We start from the raw sequence: 22,227 nt of genomic DNA on the forward strand, positions 1-22,227 counted from the left end.
TAACAGTAACCATGAGGGATACCCATCAGGGTACGATGCCAGACCGTGTCTCACCCGAGCAGGCACCGCAACCACCCGTCCTTTTGGACCCACACCGTGATCATCTCTGAGTCAGTGGAGCAGAGCTTTGGCAAAATACAACAGCTACACTTAGAGACAGTAAATGGAACCACCTGCGTCAGAGGGAGAGGTCAGGACCACTATAGTGGGAGGGTGAATGTGGTGTCAGAAGGGCAGAAGAACACACACACACACACACACACACTACTGAAGCCCTCAACAAAACTGATAGGCAGAATGACACTCTTACTTTTACATACACATGCACATAGTGCTAAACTCCTGTATGCCGTTACGATGGGACCGACAGACAACATTGTCATCTCTTGGCACACATTCACAATCACACCATTGCAGAAAGCAGACAAATGAAAAAGATACGCACTGAACAGAGAAGCACATGGTGTTACACAATCCAGGATGACATAGTCCATCTGTGACAGATGAAAGGGCAAACAGTTGAGTTAAAGGATTCCACAGTGAGATTAAAGGCACCACATCCCTGTAATCTTCCCCAGAGAGGCACACAAAGGCCAGAGTGGTACCCCAACCAATGTTTCTGATAAAGGTTTTATTAACCACCCACCATGAGGGCTCAATCAAGGCTTCAGCATCCCCACAGTAATCTGAATCACTCAGTAAGTGACCACGGTTTATTCTTATGTCTAACCCATTGTATACGTTAAGATATCAAAAAGACGACCACATATGACTTGAAACAATAGACTAAAAAAAAAAAAGAGAAAGAATTCACTGCATCCACTCAGTCTTCCTTGAGTTGACTGACACAGTCGAGCACTGATAATAGCCAATGAACAAGGTATGGCATAGTAAATATGAATATGAGGGCTTCGCTGTACCTGTTCAATTAATCATCACCTTCAGCTGTCTCAGCCTGTTGATGAGACTAAGTTGAGGAGGTGATGTAGCAGTTCACATAGGGAATAAGGCAAGAAATCATGTTCAAATCAGATACATTAAAATATTTAAAATCATTCACTGATGTGTTCAAATGACGCTCCGTTCTCTATTGGACAGAGCAGGCTAGTGTGGCCAGCCATCTTGGGACATACTGCCCTCATCTGGACAAAAAGAGCACTACTCAAACTGTTCCGGAATTACTATGGGGGTTTTATCTCAGCGTGTATGAATTTTTAATGTTCTTGTCTAAATTTTAACCCAGGATTGTGATTTAGCATCCAGTTTCCCCTATATATCTGATGTAAATATATCATCAGAAACAGAATGCTACAGATGTGAGACTTCCGTCAAGCTGTGATTGTCGAGTTCACAATATAGGCTATACTTTAAGCTGCTGTGTTTTAGCGTGTGCCCATGATGCCGTGAGCATTCGAGAAAGGGAAACAGGGGTTTTTGTTAACTTTTTTTTTTTAATCCTAATAATTAACTGCACTGAATCCAGGTGTTGCCTTACCTGTATGTCAGCAGAAAACATATCAGTCTTTCAAAATTTGAAATAGTAAAAAAGTTATTCAAGTACATAACAAAGTAAAACCGTGTGACTAGGGCTGTACTCAGCATATTTTTAAAGTAAACTTCAAAGATTAAGCATGGACATGTGGTATCACTTTAGCTATAGCACTTTCACATAAGTCCTTATTGCAAAGGCTTAATGAATTTTATGTACAAATATGTAGAGATCTAGAGGAAGGCCAACAATTTGTAAATCTGATGTTCTTCGACAAATTGAAGAAGCTGATGTCACTCTACATCTCAGGTAGATCATTGACATTTGGTCAAAGCAGATACCCAGTGGCACCTTCTGTATGTAAGAGTGTGTGTTTGAACGGCGTGTGTTTACACACCAGGAGGCAAGCAAGAAATTAAACTAATATGAGAATATCCGGTGTCCACGGTGGACACTGCTTGGAATATTTGCATTCTCTCACAATGAGGCGGTTTCATTACTAGAAACAATTTTAATTGAAGTTTTCATTTGAAAACCGTAGAACTTCTTTTCCTCCAGTACACTAGAAGACAAGCAGTTGTTTCAAGTGCAGCAGTCCCTTTCTGACTGGTAGAATCCAGAGAAGATCACCCCCGCCCCCCCCCCCCAAAAAAAAAAAAAAAAAGAATTGGAGATCCCAGTGAAATGAGAGCTGGGAGGCGGAGGTTTGAACAGAGGAGGTGATAGGTGGAGATGTGGCGCTTGGCGGTGAGATCCCATGGGGTTGACATATTAAACTGTACAGCTCAGGAGCGTGAGTCCAAACCCCATAACCATGAAAAATGAGCCACGGGGTCAAAACAATATTCAAAATTTCAAAACACAAACAAGAAACCGGCACAACAACAACAACAACAACAACAAAAGAATAAGTCTGATGTGTGGTCACTGTCCTACTCATTTGGCCTTTTTACTATGTAATAATAAATCGCAATGTAATAAATTGAGGCTCAGTGTTATGGAAGAATTTGAATGAAAAGTTGTTAAACATGTTCATAATCATGAGCTGCTTCCAAAAAGACAAACAGTGGAGATTCGTCCAGCTGTGACAATCTACAGACGCTGTTATCATTCAGTTTGAAGCCCTAGTTCTTCTTTCCTGGCTTGACGTGACAGTTTTTTTTCTTACAATAAAGAGTGATTTTTTTTAGCAGTTGACAGACGTGGCAAAAAGAACGTGAGCTGAAATTTGTTCAAACTTTAGTCCAGATCATGTCGAACTGAAGTCAGAAATGCCTTTAAATGTCAGTAAACTGCAAGGTTGGTGGCAGAAAAAGAAAAACCAAATTATTTAGGCAAATGACAAATTAAAAATGTTTTCCCCCCCAAATACCACCACTTAAGAGATCAGGAGCTTTTAAAAGTCATACATCTGAATTCAACATATTACAAATCAAAAAATAAAATAAAAACACAAACAGTCAACCCATCCTGAGTACAGTCTGAAAATAATAAATACACCCACTGCTTGTTCCTCTGTATCTGTGTGTGTGTGTGTGTATGGGACAGGAACAGGGAAATCAGTCCTGTTTTTGTGTATGTTAGTATCCCTGTAGTCCGTTATAAACCTTCTGATATGATGCTTGCTTCAACAACTGCCTCACACCTACAACAACAGGGGGGGAAAAAAAGAAATTATTATGGTCATTATCAACAATTCTCAGTGAAAAATAACCTACAGAAATGATTAAAACAAACAAACAAACAAACAAAATCAGGCCCACACTCCACCTTTCATCTTCTGCTACCTCTAAAACAATGTTCATTCCTTATTCATTTCCACACTACTGAACTCCCTTGAGCCTACAGTGACAACTTACCCTCTTTTTGCTGGTCGTCTAACTGTTCCTTTGGGAACTCCACGTCAAAGGTGATGATTAGTGATCCACGGATGTTATTATTGTCAAAGTTAGGAAGGCCCTCTCCCTTTTTCCAGATGCGTGCTCCAGGCTTAGTAATTTTATCCCTTACAATATGGACCTGTCAGACCAGAGACACATTAAACTTACAGACCCATAGACACACAAACTCTGTATAACGTAATTCACTATACAGCATAGTTATTAGACATTAACACATGCCTTATGACCATCTAGATGTGTGATGTACATCTCAAAGCCAACCAGTGCCTCTACGAGGGAGATGGTGACATTGGTGTAGAGGTCATCTCCTCTGCGCTCAAACACTGGGTGCCTAGAGGTATACATATAAACATGTCATAAAAAATGGGCGTCTAGAGGTATGCATATAAACATGTCATAAACAATGAATCTGAGAAGTAACATTATATTTCAGTTTTGGCAGAGAGAGAGAGAGAGAGAAAGCATTCCATCCTGTGTAACTGGACCATGTAATGACAACATATTTGGAAGTTTTTTGATAAAGTTACAAAATAGAGTAAGGAAACACAAAGAGGGAAACTCAAGGGCATAAGAAGTACTGAAAAAGAACAGAAGATGCTAAGTGAAAAAAACAAAGCCTCCAAAAGAGAATTTTCAATATATTTAAGACAACTGATAAAACTTTTTTTTCAGCTTGCATTTTTGACTTGAGAGTTCGTTTATGGTATTATCGCTCTTACTTCATGACTTTGATGCGGAAACGCAAATCTCCAGGTTCACCGTCGATATGAGGTTCACCTGTCCATTGAAAAAAAGAACAAAATAAGTTGTCTATACTGGGCTGAGAGACCATATTGTCCGATACCTGTTACAAGAGATTCCATTACTATGAAAAGAAAGCATGGTAACATAAAGTCTTACCTTCACCAATGAAAGGATACTCCATCTCATCTCTGACACCCTGCTCAATCTCCACCTCCAGTGTCCTTTCCTCGTTCACCAGCCTGGACAGAGCAGAAATGTTATTTCATGTACGGTCATTTTACCTATGATGAGATTGGTGTGAGATATGATGAGATTTTCACTAAAAAAGGTGTGTCAGAAAACCTCACTTGATATTTGGGCACTCATCACAGACAACTTCCTGAGTCATCTGGAAACGACCTGGTCCTAACTGTGTGGTTCTCATTTCCTGTCGGCAATTGCATTTCCTTTTCCCGGGAGCTTCTTTGGCAACAGGCTTGTTTCGAACCACCTACAGAATAAAAGAGGGAGATGAGCACAAACAGGTCAGTCAATATTGCAAAGGAATTCAAATTTGAAACTAAACTGCCATGAAATGCCAATGGCACATACATAAGAAGGTATTAACTGAGCCAAAGGTAAGCAGTTTCTAGTTTAACTATTCAACTCAAGAGACAGAGAGAGAGAGATCATTTCTATGGTGTCAAAAGTGAATTTATCACAAAAGTAACTCAAGTGAAGCCCAACACCCCAGTGTACTGTTTCCTTCTTTTGTCCTGACAAAAGGGAGATCCACGTCATTACTGAAATGCCCTAAAAACGGGTTGGAATATCACATGGGTATCGTGTTTTGATATTCATGACAGCCATGAGAAGTAAGTGCAGTAAGTCTACGGTATCAGTAAGATGACTACTGATGTGTTTAGAAGGAGAGAAATTTTTGCTCAATCTTAAAAACTGCTCTGCAGGTGTGGCCATGATGAACAATACTAAGAGGCATTTGCTGAAATCCAGGTGACCTGTTAGTTCAATTCACTTTCTGCCTGACCATAACCATTGCTCTGTCCATTAGTGTTACTGTTAGGTGAGATAACTGAGCTTGAGACTAGCACAAAATACAGGTTTATGCTTCGAATAAAATAACCTCCTTTTGGTCATTTTGTGGGAGGTCTGCATATCACCATACAGTTTACCTCAACAAAGTTTCCAGAGTACACTTCTTCAAGGGTGACTTCAAGGTCCAGGATGATGTCATTTCCCCTTGGAATATTTCGGTCCTGTTGCTGCCTGTTTCCACCAAACATAAAGCCGAAGTCTCCAAAGAAACTGTGAAAAGGGTAAGAGCAGATATTTAAGGATCCAGAGACGTGACTAGCTCGTGTGGACATGCACACATAAATATACATTCCATGCTGAGGATCAGTTCATCATCAACCTGGTAAATCTTGTTTTAGCCTCTGACAGTGTTTTAGATCAATTGCACATTTATTTGGATGTTAAAAATAATCTAAAGACAATACAGCACATAGCAATGAGCACAGGATCTGGACTAGCAAGGCATAAAGAAATTATATTATTATTATTATATAATCCCTAATACTATTATAACCACATGTGTTCATAACATGTCTTGTTATGGGTTCAAAACAATATCAAAGATAACTCAGAATGTTTCAAGAAATTATTTTAACTTAGTTCGTTCCACTTGTGACTTTAAAAGCACAACATGAATATGCTTTAAACAGCTAAACAGAACTACTTATGCAAACGTATGGTTTTTCAGATAAACAAGAGTCTAGTGTATAAACACAGACCTGGAAAATATATCACCATGTGAACTATGATGGCCTTCTTTCAGTCCTTCTTCTCCATATGCATCATACTGTTTCCTTTTCTCCTCATCAGACAGTACCTGTGTCGAACAAGGGATACTTGATTAATTTATTCTATGACTGTTTGGATTAAAAACAGACTCTTTCCTCTAAAGTTAGAAAACGTATTATGTGGTGTTGACTATAAAGAGTAGTAAATGTACAATTTTTGTCATCTTGGAAAAAAATAATACTGATCTACGGCTAAAGGCATATTTGACTAGTTCGACATCTGAACGCATTTGCAATTCAATGCAACAGCGATAAGGTTGTTACAACAGTTCCGCGAGCTCCACGTCTTGTTTGTATGAATACCCGTCAACTACCAAACCGACCAATTAGAAGCGGCCACACAATTCTATCCACCAATCAAAAATGTAGGCTGTCTAGTTTCCAACGACTACATCATGTAAATCAATCGCTGGCTTTCATATGACCGTAAACTAATTTTCTCTGAGCGAAAAAATCAAAAGAATAAGAAACATGAGAACAGCAGTTGATATGAATAACTACTTGATATGCATTCCAAAAAAGAAAAGCGCAGTATTTCGTTGAATGGAACGTGTGATAATACTCAATCGTAGATCTTCCCAGTGCTCGAGTAAAACATCACACAACACCTTACGTGTCAAGGAGGAAGCACGAAATAAAAGCTTTCATACACGAAAACAGCTTACTATTTAGTATCTGTTTCAATTTACGTAAATCTCACCACGCAGAATAAACGCTACACCGTAAGTCAACCCGCCAAATACATTAAAGAAGAGTCTACCTCGTAAGCAGCTCCAAGGTCTGCAAATTTGTCCTGGGCATTTGGGTCATCGGGATTTCGGTCCGGATGGAGCTGTAGTGCCAACTTTCTGTATGCCTTTTTGATGTCTTTGATGGATGCTGACTTGCTGACCCCCAAAATCTTGTAGAAATCTCTCCTAAAGGCAATCCCAGTTACAACAAATATTTAGCGGTTAGGCTGCTTTCATCGTTCATAGAACTGAACTAGCTTGCAGAGTGTCGTACTGTTCTCTAAATGTCATTTAACTGACGCATCTTTTCATTCATAACCGGTTACATATCAAAAGCTGGGACTGATTTTGGCTGCATGACTGGTGTCTGCTGTTGGGATCTTCAGTTATGATGACACACAGTTAGGTAAAGACAAGTGTAAGAACAAATTCTCTTTACTCCTCATTTTATTCCAATAAATCACAGAAACGTTTTCATATGGGTCTATCTATCAAGTAGAACACCTTATTCGTTCACCTGACCGACTGAGCTACTATTACCAGACTGTCAAATAAAAAAATCCCTTAAGTGTACAATTTCCCATGGCATTTCAAGAATATCAGACTTCTCAAAAGGTGGTTAAATAATTCGAGATAGATTACAAGCAAGTCCCATATTAAAACACATGGAAAGAGTGATCAGTTGCACAGACCAATCACAATGGAACATGTGTACCAGCTGGGTGATAGAGTTTACACAATGAACTAACTCTTTAATCCGTAAAACAGTAGCACGAAAACTTACCCCGCGAACACTGCTGCGATTAGATATAATAGCAGACAGCATAAAGACGACAGTTTCATCCCTCCGACAGCCATAGATCCGAATGTTTCTGCAAAAAGCCCGATTGAACGCACCGGCTTTCTGCGTCGAGTCTTTCTGTCGGTCAACACAACTTCCTGTTCTCAATCAAGAACCGCCTTCTCTCGACCCGGAAGTCCCGCCTCTTTCATACACAGCCCTTGAAGCACAGAGTGATTTAAAGAGATATTGAAGTTTTCTTAGAGAGTGAAGTAAATTTTATGCGTAATTTTGTAACAGAGTATATTTATTTTATACAATAAAAGAGATTGCTGATCACGCCAATCTATTATTAAAGCTTTACAGCTTTTTTTCGATACTACTGGTAGCAAAACATTTAAACATCTGATAATGCACCAGTGCGCGTTCTCACGAGAAGCGCGTTCACACAGTATCTAGTTGAGGGCGCCAAAGAAGGCAACGAAGAGTGGTTCACACAATTTGAGTGTGCTAGAGAGAGTTTTATACCGTTTCCAAGAGCTCTAGTAGCAAATTTACCGTCGCCAATGGATCGTGGGTCGCCATCTGTTGCCTTTAATAGGACTTCTGACGCCTGAAGTCACACGAAGAGGCTAATTCTCTCAAAGTAAGGGGAATGTTTTTTTGTTCAGCGACAACAACATACCTAGGGTGCTGTTTGCCTTGCAGAACCGTTCGAGTTTGTGTAGTTATCTGTCTTATGGGGCAGTGTTAACAGTCAATGTTTGGAGTGTAGATCACTAAGCCATGCGCTGACAGTGGTTGTCATAGAGACATTGTGCGTCTTCCCATGCTGCCCGTCGACATTAGTGGATTGTCCCTAACCAGTAGTCCTTTAGTTACATGTATGTTGTAGAACAGTAAGAGCACACAAAAACGCTTACTCCAGATCGCTTATACATCACATATATTAGTACATATGGTAAGAAGTCAAGGGGGAAGTGCATCTAAAGACTTTTTATCGTAAGATTGGGTCTCACGCATATACAACTTCTGTCATATTACTCTGCCCTTTCATTCACCGTCACCCTGCCCCTCAGAGATGGACAAGGGGACTGTGAGTGTATGGCCCCGCCTGGAGCCCTTCCTCCTTGGGGCGCTACAAGTGGCACCTCCAAGTAAACTCGGTTTGCACTATCTGCGCAAAATGGCAACTTATGTGCGTACGAAAGAGGGTTGCTTTCCCACCTTGGGCTGGCACATGTGGAGGCACATCGCCTGTGGTAAGCTTCAGCTCCCAGAGGAAGTAGCTTGGCTCTACTTCGAGACTTTTGACCTGCTTGTTCCCCACACACCAGAGGAGAGACTGGAGTGGGCGGAGGTTTTGTCCCAAAGCTCTACACCTAGAGAACTGGATAGACAGCGAAGTCGGGTGAGTGAAGTAAGAAGCATGAGTGGGTGAAAGTGTGAGGGTGATCTAGATGACATCAGCAGTAACAGGCTAACGGCATCTCTATGTGTAGTCTTATTTTTATTATACTGAAAAATCATCATGCATTTTCTCAGTGGTTTAAATAGGCCTGAAGGTTTGTTTTGACTAGCATTTGCTGTTTTCCTATGGATCACCCTTTTATATCCTCTGTCTTTGTAATAGGTTAAGCCTGGCATGAATCAGACTGTAATGTTGCTTTGCCAAACTGTGTTTGGCAATAAACTCCATGATGGTGTTTGTTTTGGTTGGGGGTTCAGGTGTTGTCTTTTGACGTAGAATCAAAGTCACTTTTATTTGGTAAATCCATTTGCTTTTTGGACCCATATTAAGCCTAGTCATTGATTCATTTTCACTGTTTAAGTATTTCTCAATACATTTTTTTTAGCAGGGTGCTCCTAAATAACCGATTGAGTAATACATATTTTCTGTGTATATTTTTCTGTCTCTGGTTGGTCTCTCTTTAGCTTTGTGTGGACACTCTGCAGTTCCTCCTCTTCCTCTACCTGCAGCAGCTGAACCGCGTATCCCTGCGTACCTCTCTGATTGGGGAAGAGTGGCCTAGTCCTCGCTCTCGTTCCCCCTCAACTTCCTCTGAACGAGAAACCAAAACTACCTGTCAAAACAAGGTCCGCCTACTTTCTCACACTCCTTCTGCCAGTCATGTGCTTAGGGTTATTCTGTGTATGAATGGGAATTTCATGCATGGTTACATATGACCCTTTTATGAAATTAAATGGTCAGTTCTTTTTTGCTGTCAGATTATGTTCCTGTGTTACTTCAGCAGACCAGTTTTTACCAGTGTTGTTTACATTTTGATAATCAGGAATCACATTGATGTGCAGCTGACTGAATGAAACTAGCTTTACTTACTGTCTCAAAAACCAGATGTCAAAGATGCAGCGTCATCCTTTTTTCTGTGATGGTATTACCATGATTCTGTTATGGTATTACCTTGATTTTCATGACACCTACCTACTGACGTCTCTGTGCTTGCAATTTGTGTATATTTTACTGCTACTGACTGATCACTGTTGCGTCACTCCCACAGAACTGGGACGACCAGGCACACCTCACCTTCATTCAGACACACCTGTCAGAGATTCTGGAGCTGCTATTGGACCCAGGCCAGTTGAGTAGCTCGGGTCAGATGGTACGTGACAGCCAGCTCTCTGTGGAGGCAGTGCAGGCCCTCAGTCTTCTGTTGGAAGGGTCGGTGAGCCATGGGCGGACAGTGCACCCTCTCCACAGGCTGCTGAACTGTGGCCCGGTCCAAGCCCAGGTTGGGTACTCCAAACTCAGCCGCTCCTTCTCCCTGCAGCAGTTCCAGAGTTGGCTTCGTCAGGCCCTCACCCTCAACCCTTTCGGCATCTCAGCATGTCTGCGCTCAGGCAAGAAACTGGCATGGGCCCAGCAAGGTACAAACAAACTCTTCCATCTAGCATGAACTGTTATGGATTTAGTTGACCGCATCATCAAAGCAAATTACAAATATTACTATCTATGTCAGAGGTCACACACATCTTGAGGTTAAGCATCTTACCAAAGAACATTTAGTCCCTTTAGTAGTGTGATTTATTTACCACTGTTACTAGGCGTTGCTTGATATGTAGGATAATTTGTCTTGTGTCATTTAGTGGAGGGGGCAATGAAGAGAGCAAGGATAGCACGGAACACCCACGTGGCACCCCTCGGCAGCAGAGTGGTGCTCATGTCTCAGGTGTACAAACAGACATTAGCTAAAGACTCAGATAAGCTGGCTAGGACCAACCTTAAACTACACCGCTGCAACGAAGCATTCATCTACCTGCTCTCCCCGCTCAGGTGAGCTCTCCTGTGGCAGAATGCATCATTGGATTCAGGGAACTTCATCAAATGAAAACTCGCATCTTTAGCTTAAAACTTTGTAAAGCCGAGGGAGTGTGAGAATTTTATGGTGGTGAAATACCATTTTTTTTCTGCTTTGTATTTGTTGCATGTGATTTAAAGAAACAGTCAAAATGACATATATCATTGTGGTCTTTCAGGTCTGTCAGTTTGGACAAATGTCGAAACAGCACAGTGGTGTTAGGGCCAGTGGAGACCATTGTACACGTTCAGAGCTGTGAGAATGTGCGGGTGGTATGTGTCACTGGTCGCCTGGCGGTGGGTGCCTCCTCACACTGCACCATCCATGTCCTCACCCCAATGCGGCCTCTTCTCTTACCCGGCAACACAGCCCTCACCCTGGGACCTTATCATACGCATTACCCCTCTTTGGAGGACCACATGGCTGCTGTGGGCTTGGCGGTAGTGCCCAATGCCTGGGACCAGCCGCTGCTGTTTGGAGCTGAGGGAAGTGCACCAGACACAAGCTGCTATCGCTTACTGCCACCTACAGAGTTCTGCCCTCTAGTGGTGCCCTTCAAAATGGAGGGGGACACCTGCGAGATTCCGGGGGGGCTGCCGCCAGCCTATCAGAAGGCCCTGGAGTGCCGCGAACAGAGGGTCCAAGAATGGCAGAGAACGGTGAAGGACGCACATTTGAATAAGTAAGTCCCTCAAAGTAAAAACCACAGTGGTCTTCCAGATAAGAGAAGCTGTGAAATATAAACTTATTAACGTGAACAGATTGAAAGAGTCATCAGAACTTTAGAAGCTGAAAGAGTCAGACCGTCATGAACCTTGAAAAGACATTAATCTTAGTTGCTCACTTTTTTAAGGTCTGTATTACTGGCACTATACGTTTGGGTAAGCTGTGATGATTGAGCTCGTGATGATGGTGAACCGTTGTGTTTGTTTTTGCAGGGAGGAGCGGCGGCAGTTCCAGGCTCTGGTAGAGCAAAAGTTCCATGAATGGCTGTTGGAAACGGGGAAAAGGCAAGAGCTGGACAGTCTTCTTCCCCCTACCCACACACCTGCCTCCAACCACACAGGTGACCATGCGGACGGGAACGTGACGGGACCCGTGCTGCGGCCGACGAATCATGACGCACCTGCTCAGGCAGGGGAGCCAGCGACAACAGTGTGCTGAAATGCTAGCCCTTAATGATGAAACCTAAACAAGTTTCAGCGCCTACGTCTTTACTTAAGGTGAACCATTCACAGTTCCAGGCAGGCCTGGATCATAGTTCCACCATAAGCAGTGTTCCATCTTTCTGAATCTTGTTGGTACATTAAACCATGCACTTAAAGTCCAACAGGCCAGAGTCACAGTTTCTCCTGGAAGGCGCTCTGGATAGGTCATATACAACTGCTGGATAATCAGTAATAAAGAGTGAATGTTTGATTCATGTCTATACCTTGTACTGTATGAAATATGACAACAGAATGCTGGATTTACAGTAGAGAGGTTCTTTAACAATCTTTCAGGTCTATTTTTCTCACTTGAAAGATGCAGTTTTTTTTTTTTTAAATAGCATTGTTAAGGTTGAGTGACCTTTGGTTACAGAAGCTAATGAGGCCCCCAAAGAATGGCCCAACCTTGGCAGTACTGTATTATTCAGTGTAAAAAAGAGAAGGGATCCACATTGTGCAAGAGGAATTAAGGATGAAAACAGATTTAACATGTAAAAGGGAGTATATTTCAGTTCTTTAACACAACTTTGATATTTTGGTTGTTCACTGAGTCAACACTGATGATCTGTTTCTGTTCAAAGCCCTAGTTGTTCCTCTGTTGTGGCTTATGACCAGTACAAATGTGAGTGAATACACATGCCTTATTTCTCTGTGTCTTTGCCTAGTTTTACAAAATGCCCTATGCTGTAATTGCACTATTATCTCTACAGTGGTCTCCGTAGCTCTGCCAGTAGCCCTATAGTGGTCTCTAAAATCCATTACAAATTAGAATGCAAGTCTTTGTATAGTTTTTGGTTCCTCATGCTGTTTTTAAGAAAAAAATAAGTAAATAAATTAGTAATTTTTTTTAAAACTGACTTCAACTGTCCTCCTTCCTAAGCTATGTCACAGGCTTTGGTCTGTCTGCTGTGCTACCTTTCAAATGCTGTAGTTTCAAAAACCATTCTGTCCTGTCTCACTGACTGCCTTGCTCATGCTAGTAGAGACTTACGTTCCTCCCTGTAAGTCAAATTTCTCGCAAAATTCTTCATTTTAGCTCTTTTTTTTTTTACAACTTAAACTTAAGAGTATGAATAAAAACAACACGTCACCACAGACAACAAACAAAAAAAAGAACATATAAGCAAACAAAGAAGACAAGTTCAAGGTCAAGACTGCACATGGCATATGAGACAACATCTGTGCACATGACAGAAAAAGTATACCTACTCTAGCACTTTTACCCAGATGGCCATGCTGTATTTAGATAATGTAGTTCATCCCATTTCTCCTAATGTTTTGACAGGACCCTATATTGTTTTACACTGAAAATATACTTTTCTTGAGGATAGGATGTGACCATTTCAATATTTTATGTGTTATCCAATTGGGATCTTTAAGTATCTTTGGGACCTGTGGCACTTTTGAATACTAATTTAAGGCTTGTACACTCAACAGATCCAACCCTCATTTCTTACAACAATTAATATATTTATGTTTTAATCTTTTCTTATTACCCCTGCTGTTCAAAGTATGATGAGAATATTCAATGAGTTAAAGAAACTGCTTCCTGTTCATTGATAAACCCACTGAACATGGAGGACTCTGAGTGTACACAAACCATCCCACCAAACGCACACAAACTTCCATTTGCTGGATAATCCTCTTGCATCACTGGCCAGAGAAAAACTGAAAGGAGCGATTGGCCGAGAAAGGTTGTCTTTCAGTTGTGTATGGCATTTCTGCCAGCTGATTGGGCACTGTAATGTATGTGAACTGCGTCTTTACTGCCTCTGCCATGTTTGATTTTTTAATTTATTTTGCCTCTGGTCCTGTAGAGAAAAAGCTGAGCCAGGACATTGGTGTGCCCATTTAGAATATTGGAACGCCATAATCCAGTGCATCTGGGTTCCTACATTTTGGCAGGGATGTTGGCATGAAGTTGCACGGCAGCATGCAGTGTGTGTTGTGGTGTGGATGGGCAGTGGGCAAGGGATGGGCACCGAGAGAGAGAGGGTCAATGAGCATCAATGGTAGCAGTGTCATTATACCATAATCCTGCTTCGCTTTTCTGGAAAAAGAGAATAGCGCTAGAATCACTGAGTCAGTTTTTGGATCTCATTTTCATGACAAAGCGATTGTCCACCCTTCCCCGCCCCATCGGGTCTAAAACTGGGGGCTGAGTATTTAAGTGGTGGAGCTAGTGTGTAGACACACAACCTAGACTTCACACACCACCCCAGGCAAGCCTAAATACGATGTCCAGTATGGGCAGGGTAAGTAGTAACTCTAAGATGGATCCTTAAGATGTTATCTGGCTATAAACCTAACAAGGAGCTCTAGAATGGAGGCATCTCAGAGACAATGCAGTTCCGAGGTGAAAATATTAGCACAGAAAATACAGGGTTTCATACAGCTTTAAATACTCATGCTTTTGTTGATGGTTTAAATTTTGTGCTCCTACCTGGACTGTTTTTGTACATTGCGTAGCTCAGCAGTCAAACGTACCTTGGGTGTTGTTTATAAGGCTTAACATTGACTTGAGTGCAAAAATGTACAGAGTAAGTTGTTTAACGATTTTGGTTTTCATGGAAGAGACACACGCATTTCTGATGGTCTATTTCACAGTACTTATTGCAGAATAACAGGTGTGAAGAATGTGGCAGCCAATGTCTGTTAAGAAAACTGGCTTCGTTTCTTTGGCAAATTCCTGCATCCTACCAGGTGTCAGCTGGCATCTTGGTACCATGCCCAGAAACCAATTAATAACTAAGAGGTTATTACAGTCATCTTACTGCCCACAAGTTAGACCAAACACATCTATTTTTTTCTAGTCAAGTTGGAGCAATACTTGAGGTTTTTTGAAAACTACACTGAAACAGTATGTAGACTGGGTGACAGCCTGTGCTTTTGCTACCTGGCAGATTATCTTTTATGAGGACAAGAACTTCCAGGGCCGTTGCTACGAATGTGACAGCGACTGCACCGACTTCCATGCCTACCTGAGCCGCTGCAACTCCATTCGAGTTGAGAGTGGAGCCTGGGTGGTCTATGAGAGGCCAAATTACATGGGCTATCAATATGTTCTGAGCAGAGGAGAGTATCCAGAGTACCAGCGCTGGATGGGCCTGAATGATCGCCTAAGCTCCTGCAAACTCATCCACTTTGTAAGTCTGATCACCTGCACTATGTTCAGTTAGCTTCAACTTCTCTCATCAAGAACAGCTTCAGACAGGCCAGAAAGAACAGTAAATACCAAGTAAAGATAAAAACAACCAAACCTAATGGAGGAATAGTGGAATAAGAGGAATAGTGAATTATTCTGCACGGTCTGGCTATAAAAATGTGCACCAAACACAGTGATGCTGGATTAGAAATTTGCCACTCAGATTCTGCATCAACGGCTAAAAGAGAATCAAAGCTTGTGACAGCAGTTGTGAGGGACCAGAAATAGATCTTAGTTGCCAATTGTAGCCATTGCAATGGGCCCAATGGAACTGGTCCAGTTCCCAACAGACCTAAGGGCTTCATCAATAGATCAATATTAGCATATGCCAAACTTTTACAGGCCTCCCTTCACTACGGAAAATGACAATCATCTCAGGGCATTTTAAATCAATTAAGTTCAAGAACTTTGAAACACTTTATGCTCAATCTAATTCAACACTGAACGAATGATGTTGGAAATAGTATCTTGAGAAATTACATACAAAATACAAATAACAGAAATACCACAAAACAAGAGATTTAATTCCAGTTCTGAAAAGCACTGTTCTGTCATCCTAACTGGCTGCACTGTAGGAACACATTTGCAGTTTGTTCAGGGATGACTGTTAAAGGGAGACCTATGAAAGTAAATGTAAAATGTATATAGTACACATAAACAGTAATAGCTCGACCTTGAGAACTCCATCAAGTCCTTACAAAGTGCAGACCTTCAAACAGATCTAGGTGTACTCTTCCTGCATGGACATAACCAGATCCTGCACACAGACAAACTGCAGACAAGGAAATGGGAAGAAGCTCCGGAATGTATACCAAGGATCTCATCTCCTTCCATGTCCCCCCACCCTCCCCTTTTCTCTTTTCCCATCTACCCTCACCCCTCTTCCCCAACCCTAACCTCATCATGCCCCCTCCCCTATCATCCCGCCCCTCCCTCTCCCCATTTTCCCCACCACTGTTGCAGACAAGTGGGACTCAGTACAAAGTTCAGCTCTACGACAAGGTAGACTTTGCAGGCCAGGCTGTTGAGGCCATGGAAGATTGCCCATCTGTGCTGGAGAGGTTTCGCCTGAGGGAGGTGGGTTCCTGTAAGGTCCTGGAAGGCTACTGGGTCTTCTACGAACACCCCAACTATCGTGGCCGCCAGTATTTCCTTGAGACAGGAGAGTACCGCAAGCCAGCGGACTGGGGTGCTGTCTGTCCCACCGTGCAGTCCTTCCGCCGGCTGACCGAGTGACCTCACTCATTTCCTTCAATGCATTCCTCTACATTATGACCTGCTAACATCAATAGTTAAATGCCCCTGCCTCAAACATCTGAGTAATTTGGCTGAGATTTGCCTGAGGTCCTGGTTGAAATAAAGCCTTTATGGCAATACCATCCCTAAGTGCATGGGTCTTCGTTTAAAATCACAGAAATACTGAAATACTCCATGCTGAAATCCCAAATTTTGAGCCATTTGTTCTATGACTTTGAAAAAAAGCATCACAGCTCAGAATGGGAATTCTCTCAAAGTACAGGTCCCAGGTCCAGAGTAACAGGCTGAGGGTTGAGGTGAGTTCCAAATGAGAAGCAGTTCCCTCCTCCCCCGATGAGCACTACCTCTCTGCCCTCAGAGTCCAGGAGCTCAGAGCAAAAGGAATGCAGCATGAAAGGCCACGCGATGGAGGTCTGGAGAAATGAAGAGAGTGGGGAGAAGAGAAGAATGTTAAATGTTCAGCATTCACATAACATTTCAACAAAACAAACACATTCCGAGCTGTTTAGCTCCCAGCCAGAACAGTTATCATGTACTGGCAGGAATATACATAGAACAACTTACTATGTCCAAGGAGACTTCAGTAATACTCCCAGTAGTCAAATTTATTACAGCTACCCCTGGCACACTCTCAGCCTGTAGCCAAACTCCACCAACTACCACCAGATTTTCACCAAGAACATGAGCAGAATGAGAATACCTGTAATATAGGCCAAAGAATAGATTGCTAAAAAGCAGAAACAAAACAAACAAAAAAAAACTGAGACATAACCATTCTGAAAAGCATGACTGGAGTGTTAGCAAACGCAGTGTAGTTCCATACCTTGGCACTAGGGGCTGTTGCACCTGCAGCTTCTCCCAGCAGAAACCAAGAAGAGTGGGCTTCAATAAAAAAACATCGCCCAAAGGAATACCTCTCCGTCCAAGCCCTCCACACAACACCAGTCCATCTCCATAGGGACAGGCTGAATGAGAGTGACGAGCTTCAGGCATCGCTCCCTCAATCAACATCTTCCAAAAAAGAGATAAAAGACCCTTTAATTTATGTTTACATACATTATTACATTCAGTGCTTCTTTCACTCAATCATTTCATCAGTCATACTACAAGAGTCATCTCAGACCTCAGTCCAGTGTTGGTCTTCCAAGCACAGGAAGTGGGCATCACCTAATTCGGACTCCGTCGCTGTGCATCCTCCAAACACAAACACATAATGCCGACCTGAAGAAACAAAGAGGAGCATTAAAAATACCATAATGTGCACACTGCCAATTTATTCCTCTTTCTTACTGAAGCAGATACTCATTGTTGTATATAGCAGTATTTACAAAAACAGAAAAATGTTGTACTCCTAAACCCAGAAGATGTCATAGTGCTCATACTTGCCTCCATGTTTCAGCAAAGTAGCTGTATGCCGCCATCTTGGCTTTGGGGCGATGCCACTGCAAACCATTTCCTTTAACGACACCTTCAATGTGTTGAGGCAAGACTCGTCACTTAAGCTGTAGGTTACCCTGAGTATGCTACCAACTGGGTTGAGTGGGGAAGATCTACCACCCAAGACTATGACTCCCCATCCCGGGACAACAGTCATGGTGTGATACAGACGAACACCTGTGGGTTAGGGAGACTATTACAACACTGCAACTGGTCATTAAAGCAGAGTCTGGCAGAAGTCTTTGACTTTGCAATTCCCTGTGACGTCACTCCCAGTCTAATGGCTATGCATCGAGTCATGCTTTGAAAAAGGTGACTTTGAAAGTCCTCTTTTCCCATTGTTTAAAATCACCGTTTCTGAATGTGAACCTTGGACTTTGCAGGGACTGCAGTTCTACAAAGAGAGTGAGAATGATGAAAAAACATTAATAAACTCACCCCAGTCCATCTCTGACTCCACACGAGCACAACTCCAGTCAGCTGGTCCCCTAATCAAGACCCTTGCGGCAGTGTCTCTGCCCCCTCTTCCAGACCCACCACTGAGCAGAATAAACCCTGGGCTTAATGTGCAAGAGGCCATTCCCAGACCTTCCACAGACACAGACGCAGACATGGGCCTTACTGACAGAGGGAGGGCCTTCCACTGAGGCCTTAGCAGGGGTATAGGAGAATCTGAAGGGTGATGAAGAAGAGGAGGGAATCAAATTCTTCAGCAAATTTTCCATCTGTACTGAATTCAACGCTTGGCTTCCCTGTAGCCCACATACATCAGATAGTGAAAGAGTCAAACTAATAATGCACTCATACATATTTTTGGTGAAAATGCGACATGCGATCACTGTTAAAAGAATTCCATTATAGGGTCGTTTTTTTTCCCTGACACAAAGAGAGCTTTACGGACGACCCCTTTGCCGGCCTTACCCTTTGGGGGGACAATTAGTGACTGACAGGTCAGAAAGCCTTTGGCAGCCGTGAGGATGAAATAGTGAGAACATTTCTGGTGCCATTCCTAATGAAACAAAAAGGAAGTAAAGGAGCAGGGGGGACAAAGGGGACGGCAGGCACATGTGAACATAAGTGACACACGGAACAAGTCCCTGTGAAACTAACGTTGAAACTTAAAACGACTTTAGCTTGACAATGAAGAGAACAGGAATTATTCATACCTCAAATTCATCAAATGGCTCAATGTTCTCTATTCTTTGCCTTTCCAGTTCAGACACCAGCCCGAAATAGAACTGATTCATGTCCAAACACACACACTCCTCCCATCCCTGCGGATGGCACAATGAGAGCACACAAATGGTGTGAAAACAACGTTAACTTTAATTACAGCCTGAACCCCAGAATTTGTCGCTACAGTCATTTTTGTTGTTTTGTTTTTGTTTTTTTTTTAAATGGAATATATGGATTTTTAAAAATTCATTTACTCATTTTGTACAAACTACCATTTTCACCATATTCTAAAATGACTTAAAACACACATTAAGTCTGTAAAAGTGACATTAGCATTCCCAGTTGTACTTGTTATAAGAGATTTGACAGAGATTACAAAATATCCTGGAAATACGTGAAACAGACATTCATTAATTCAATCATCTGTTCATTCATTCATTCATTTGTATAATGGATGACTTGCACAAACCCTATCCAGGAATCTCTGTTTCTGTGCAGTAGTGTCTGAGTAGTCTTTGATTGCGTGAAGAGCAGAGTTTAGCTTTAGGAAATGGCTCTGCATGACTCTGCCAAAGGGGTCGTCTGGACGGACCTGTTCATACATCACAAACATGGACTGGGGGAAGAGCCGGGCAGCCCAAGATATCACAGCATCAGACCTGGAGTACAGCAGAGACTGTCATTGTCTAGTGACACTGAGAAAATACATGGGAAAGATTGAGCAAACTGATAGGTCCTCAGGGCTACAATTAAAGCTTGCTAAATTCTGCTCATACATGCTCAGCATGTAGTTCTATGACAGACACATGCACAGACACCAGTTTTCCACTTTTCTCTGACACACATCTGCTCTATCCCTTTCTCTTTCAGATTACAGTTTGACTACAAACTAAACAGATACCCTGCACAACAAAAGTTATAACTGACAACTGTCAGTATGTACCGTGTTTTGTCTCGTCAAAGGTTTGTCAGGGCTGAAAAGTGAATGAATGTTCTTGCCATGTTATGCATCTTATCTGAACATGAACACACACACACACATACACACACACATCCGTGAGAAGTTGTTGTGTAAACTGTATCGTGGTTCTACTGGCTTTAGTTTCTCCATTCCGCATTATCTTAGAAGCTCTTACATTAAGAATGGGTATGTATTAATTCATTGTCTTGACTTTGACTCCACAGTAAGGCTCCATCTCTCTTTCACACACATACACCACACTCACCATTTTGTTTCCATGTAGGTGAGCACTACTTCCGACAGTATGAGTGTGGGGCTATCCCACTGCAGTCCTGCAGCAGTCAAAACCTTCTCCGCTTCTCTTTCCTGTCTTAAATCCACACCCAGCAGGCTGTACTGACTACTGTGCACGTACACAGGGCCTAAACAAACACACAGAAGACACAGGAGTATGGATAAAAGGTCTGAAAAAGCCTCACTGAACATTTAGGATGTCACACAAACTTCATCACTGACATGACTCCCAGACTACTAGCTATTGTTGTGCCACCTCATAATCTAATCCAAAATAAAACTAAAAAAAAAAGTCTGCATATGGCAGCTGAAAGAGCAGAAATGTGATGTTCCAGTTAGTTGCAAGTTCGTGTGCTTTCAGCGCATCATCATAATCTCACAAAGGCATAACTTCAACAAGGGAACTGCCGTCACGATCAGCGCGTTCCAATTCCTTCTCTAAACGGTGTTTACATGAATGAAATATGGCCGTAGTCAAAGGAGCAGATAATAAAATCTCCTTTGGTCATTGAGCTGACCTGTCTGTTCACCTGCGGGAAACTCCCAGTCTGGAAGTGCGTCTTTCAGAGCAGTGTTGCCTCTGATAAGGGCTGCTTTACGTTGAGCCACGTCAGGAAAGTCAACCTCAAATACCACCATGCCCTCCAGAGGCCCCTCCGAATGTAGGCGGAAATAAAGAGAGTCAAACCCTGCTCCCAGTGACAGAATCTAGAGAGAGAGAGAGAGAGAATGAGAATGAATTTAATTTGGAGGGAGAAATCCTCCCTTACAAGGAGGCAAAAACAGGTTTGCTTTGAACTTGTACAAATTACATTTGTACAAATGAAATGTAATTTATCTTACCTGCCTCCTGATACAACTCTTTGTATTGACGAGAAACTGTTTAACACAGTGATCCACAGCCTTCCAGCGGACATAATAACCTCTGAGGAAAAACACACATGCACAAAATTTACAGCACCTGCAATTTCTATATTTGGCACAGCTGAAATGTAGAACACTTCCATAACATTTAGACTTAGATTACTCTGATTGTCGTTTCGGCATATGCATGTCTCATACGTACGAGGGAACAAGATTGTGTTTCAGAAGGACCAAAGTGCCACATAAAATACACAACACACAATAAATGTTAAAGAAAGCACTGTAGGACTGTACAACATACAATGTACAATATACAAATACCCTGCACAATATACAAAAACCCTGTACATACACATTGTACAACAAATGCTATTATACACATTAAACATTATTTTCGGTTTTATTTTTTGTCTCTTTACCTGTTAATTAAAGGCGCCCTCCGTGTCACCTTGCACACAAAATGCTTGAGGAAATCATCTTTGAAGTAGCCTTGGGCAGCAGCCGAGACTTTACTGACCACACTACTGTCATTGGTCCCCTGCACCTGTGACTCACAGACAGAATCAAGTTTGGAATATGGAAAAGATATTAGGTCTTATTTTCAAAATGCACAGTCATATATCTGTGCTACTAGTTGATGTGATTCTTTACATATCCCGTTATGGTCACATGGTTCAGATGTCATGTCTCTCTAGAGTATCCGAAGCATTAACTTTACGTTGGTATTGGTGGGGTAGTGAAACTGTTATCGGGAAAATAAATGAACGGTTTTGTGAAACGAACAGGCAAACAGGGTTTGGTTTTTTCCTCCTGTCAGTAATATTTGTAAAACTCACCGCTGTATCCTTCCCCTGCTTTTTCTTATTTCTGTTAACTGGTGACATGATCAGTGCGCCAAAGTGACTACTTTCATGCTCTTACTTGGTGCTCATATTGATACCCAAACAGTATTTCACTGAATCACATTTCCATATCTTTAAAACGCATGGCAAGCTCTTCC

The 22,227-nt window shown here is 42.0% G+C and overlaps 4 protein-coding genes across 4 annotated transcripts; 2 read left to right on the plus strand and 2 right to left on the minus strand.

Moving 5' to 3' along the window:
- Positions 1-2,419: 2,419 nt before the first annotated feature.
- Positions 2,420-7,640, minus strand: dnajb11 (DnaJ heat shock protein family (Hsp40) member B11). Its single transcript, XM_030786108.1, has 10 exons — positions 7,512-7,640; positions 6,757-6,913; positions 5,928-6,025; positions 5,307-5,439; positions 4,482-4,624; positions 4,291-4,373; positions 4,110-4,167; positions 3,610-3,721; positions 3,349-3,508; positions 2,420-3,134 (listed from the first exon to the last, which is right to left on the minus strand). The coding sequence occupies exons 1-10, from the start codon at positions 7,583-7,585 to the stop codon at positions 3,070-3,072; spliced, it is 1,083 nt and encodes a 360-aa protein (XP_030641968.1). The 5' UTR covers positions 7,586-7,640; the 3' UTR covers positions 2,420-3,069.
- Positions 7,641-8,589: 949 nt separating this feature from the next.
- Positions 8,590-11,989, plus strand: tbccd1 (TBCC domain containing 1). Its single transcript, XM_030787551.1, has 6 exons — positions 8,590-8,919; positions 9,444-9,605; positions 10,028-10,394; positions 10,614-10,800; positions 11,004-11,507; positions 11,764-11,989. Exons 1-6 carry the CDS (start codon positions 8,590-8,592, stop codon positions 11,987-11,989), a joined length of 1,776 nt encoding a protein of 591 aa, XP_030643411.1.
- A 2,290-nt stretch (positions 11,990-14,279) lies between these two features.
- Positions 14,280-16,480, plus strand: crygs2 (crystallin, gamma S2). Its single transcript, XM_030786755.1, has 3 exons — positions 14,280-14,288; positions 14,937-15,179; positions 16,202-16,480. Exons 1-3 carry the CDS (start codon positions 14,280-14,282, stop codon positions 16,472-16,474), a joined length of 525 nt encoding a protein of 174 aa, XP_030642615.1. The 3' UTR covers positions 16,475-16,480.
- A 266-nt stretch (positions 16,481-16,746) lies between these two features.
- lcmt2 (leucine carboxyl methyltransferase 2) lies at positions 16,747-22,111 on the minus strand. Its single transcript, XM_030787552.1, has 14 exons — positions 22,064-22,111; positions 21,647-21,771; positions 21,207-21,288; positions 20,882-21,071; positions 20,335-20,491; positions 19,578-19,767; positions 19,099-19,206; positions 18,854-18,941; positions 18,371-18,604; positions 17,882-18,109; positions 17,619-17,716; positions 17,319-17,506; positions 17,060-17,195; positions 16,747-16,908 (listed from the first exon to the last, which is right to left on the minus strand). The coding sequence occupies exons 1-14, from the start codon at positions 22,109-22,111 to the stop codon at positions 16,747-16,749; spliced, it is 2,034 nt and encodes a 677-aa protein (XP_030643412.1).
- Positions 22,112-22,227: the final 116 nt, after the last annotated feature.

Source organism: Chanos chanos, chromosome 10 (assembly GCF_902362185.1).
Source record: "Chanos chanos chromosome 10, fChaCha1.1, whole genome shotgun sequence".
Lineage (NCBI taxonomy): Eukaryota > Metazoa > Chordata > Actinopteri > Gonorynchiformes > Chanidae > Chanos > Chanos chanos.

What these genes read in the sequence shown, in the direction of transcription:
- tbccd1 (XM_030787551.1), top strand. Translation starts at nt 8,590, where the DNA reads ATGGACAAGGGGACTGTGAGTGTATGGCCCCGCCTGGAGCCCTTCCTC. An exon ending in AAACTACCTGTCAAAACAAG is followed by an intron (nt 9,606 to 10,027) that starts GTCCGCCTACTT and finishes TCACTCCCACAG; the next exon opens with AACTGGGACGACCAGGCACA. An exon ending in AAGGACGCACATTTGAATAA is followed by an intron (nt 11,508 to 11,763) that starts GTAAGTCCCTCA and finishes TTGTTTTTGCAG; the next exon opens with GGAGGAGCGGCGGCAGTTCC.
- lcmt2 (XM_030787552.1), bottom strand. Translation starts at nt 22,111, where the DNA reads ATGTCACCAGTTAACAGAAATAAGAAAAAGCAGGGGAAGGATACAGCG. An exon ending in AGGGCGCCTTTAATTAACAG is followed by an intron (nt 21,289 to 21,646) that starts GTAAAGAGACAA and finishes GTTTTTCCTCAG; the next exon opens with AGGTTATTATGTCCGCTGGA. An exon ending in GGAGTCAGAGATGGACTGGG is followed by an intron (nt 18,110 to 18,370) that starts GTGAGTTTATTA and finishes CCTAACCCACAG; the next exon opens with GTGTTCGTCTGTATCACACC.
- dnajb11 (XM_030786108.1), bottom strand. Translation starts at nt 7,585, where the DNA reads ATGGCTGTCGGAGGGATGAAACTGTCGTCTTTATGCTGTCTGCTATTA. An exon ending in ATCGCAGCAGTGTTCGCGGG is followed by an intron (nt 6,914 to 7,511) that starts GTAAGTTTTCGT and finishes GATTGCCTTTAG; the next exon opens with GAGAGATTTCTACAAGATTT. An exon ending in GTATCCTTTCATTGGTGAAG is followed by an intron (nt 4,168 to 4,290) that starts GTAAGACTTTAT and finishes TTCAATGGACAG; the next exon opens with GTGAACCTCATATCGACGGT.
- crygs2 (XM_030786755.1), top strand. An exon ending in CCTGCAAACTCATCCACTTT is followed by an intron (nt 15,180 to 16,201) that starts GTAAGTCTGATC and finishes CCACTGTTGCAG; the next exon opens with ACAAGTGGGACTCAGTACAA.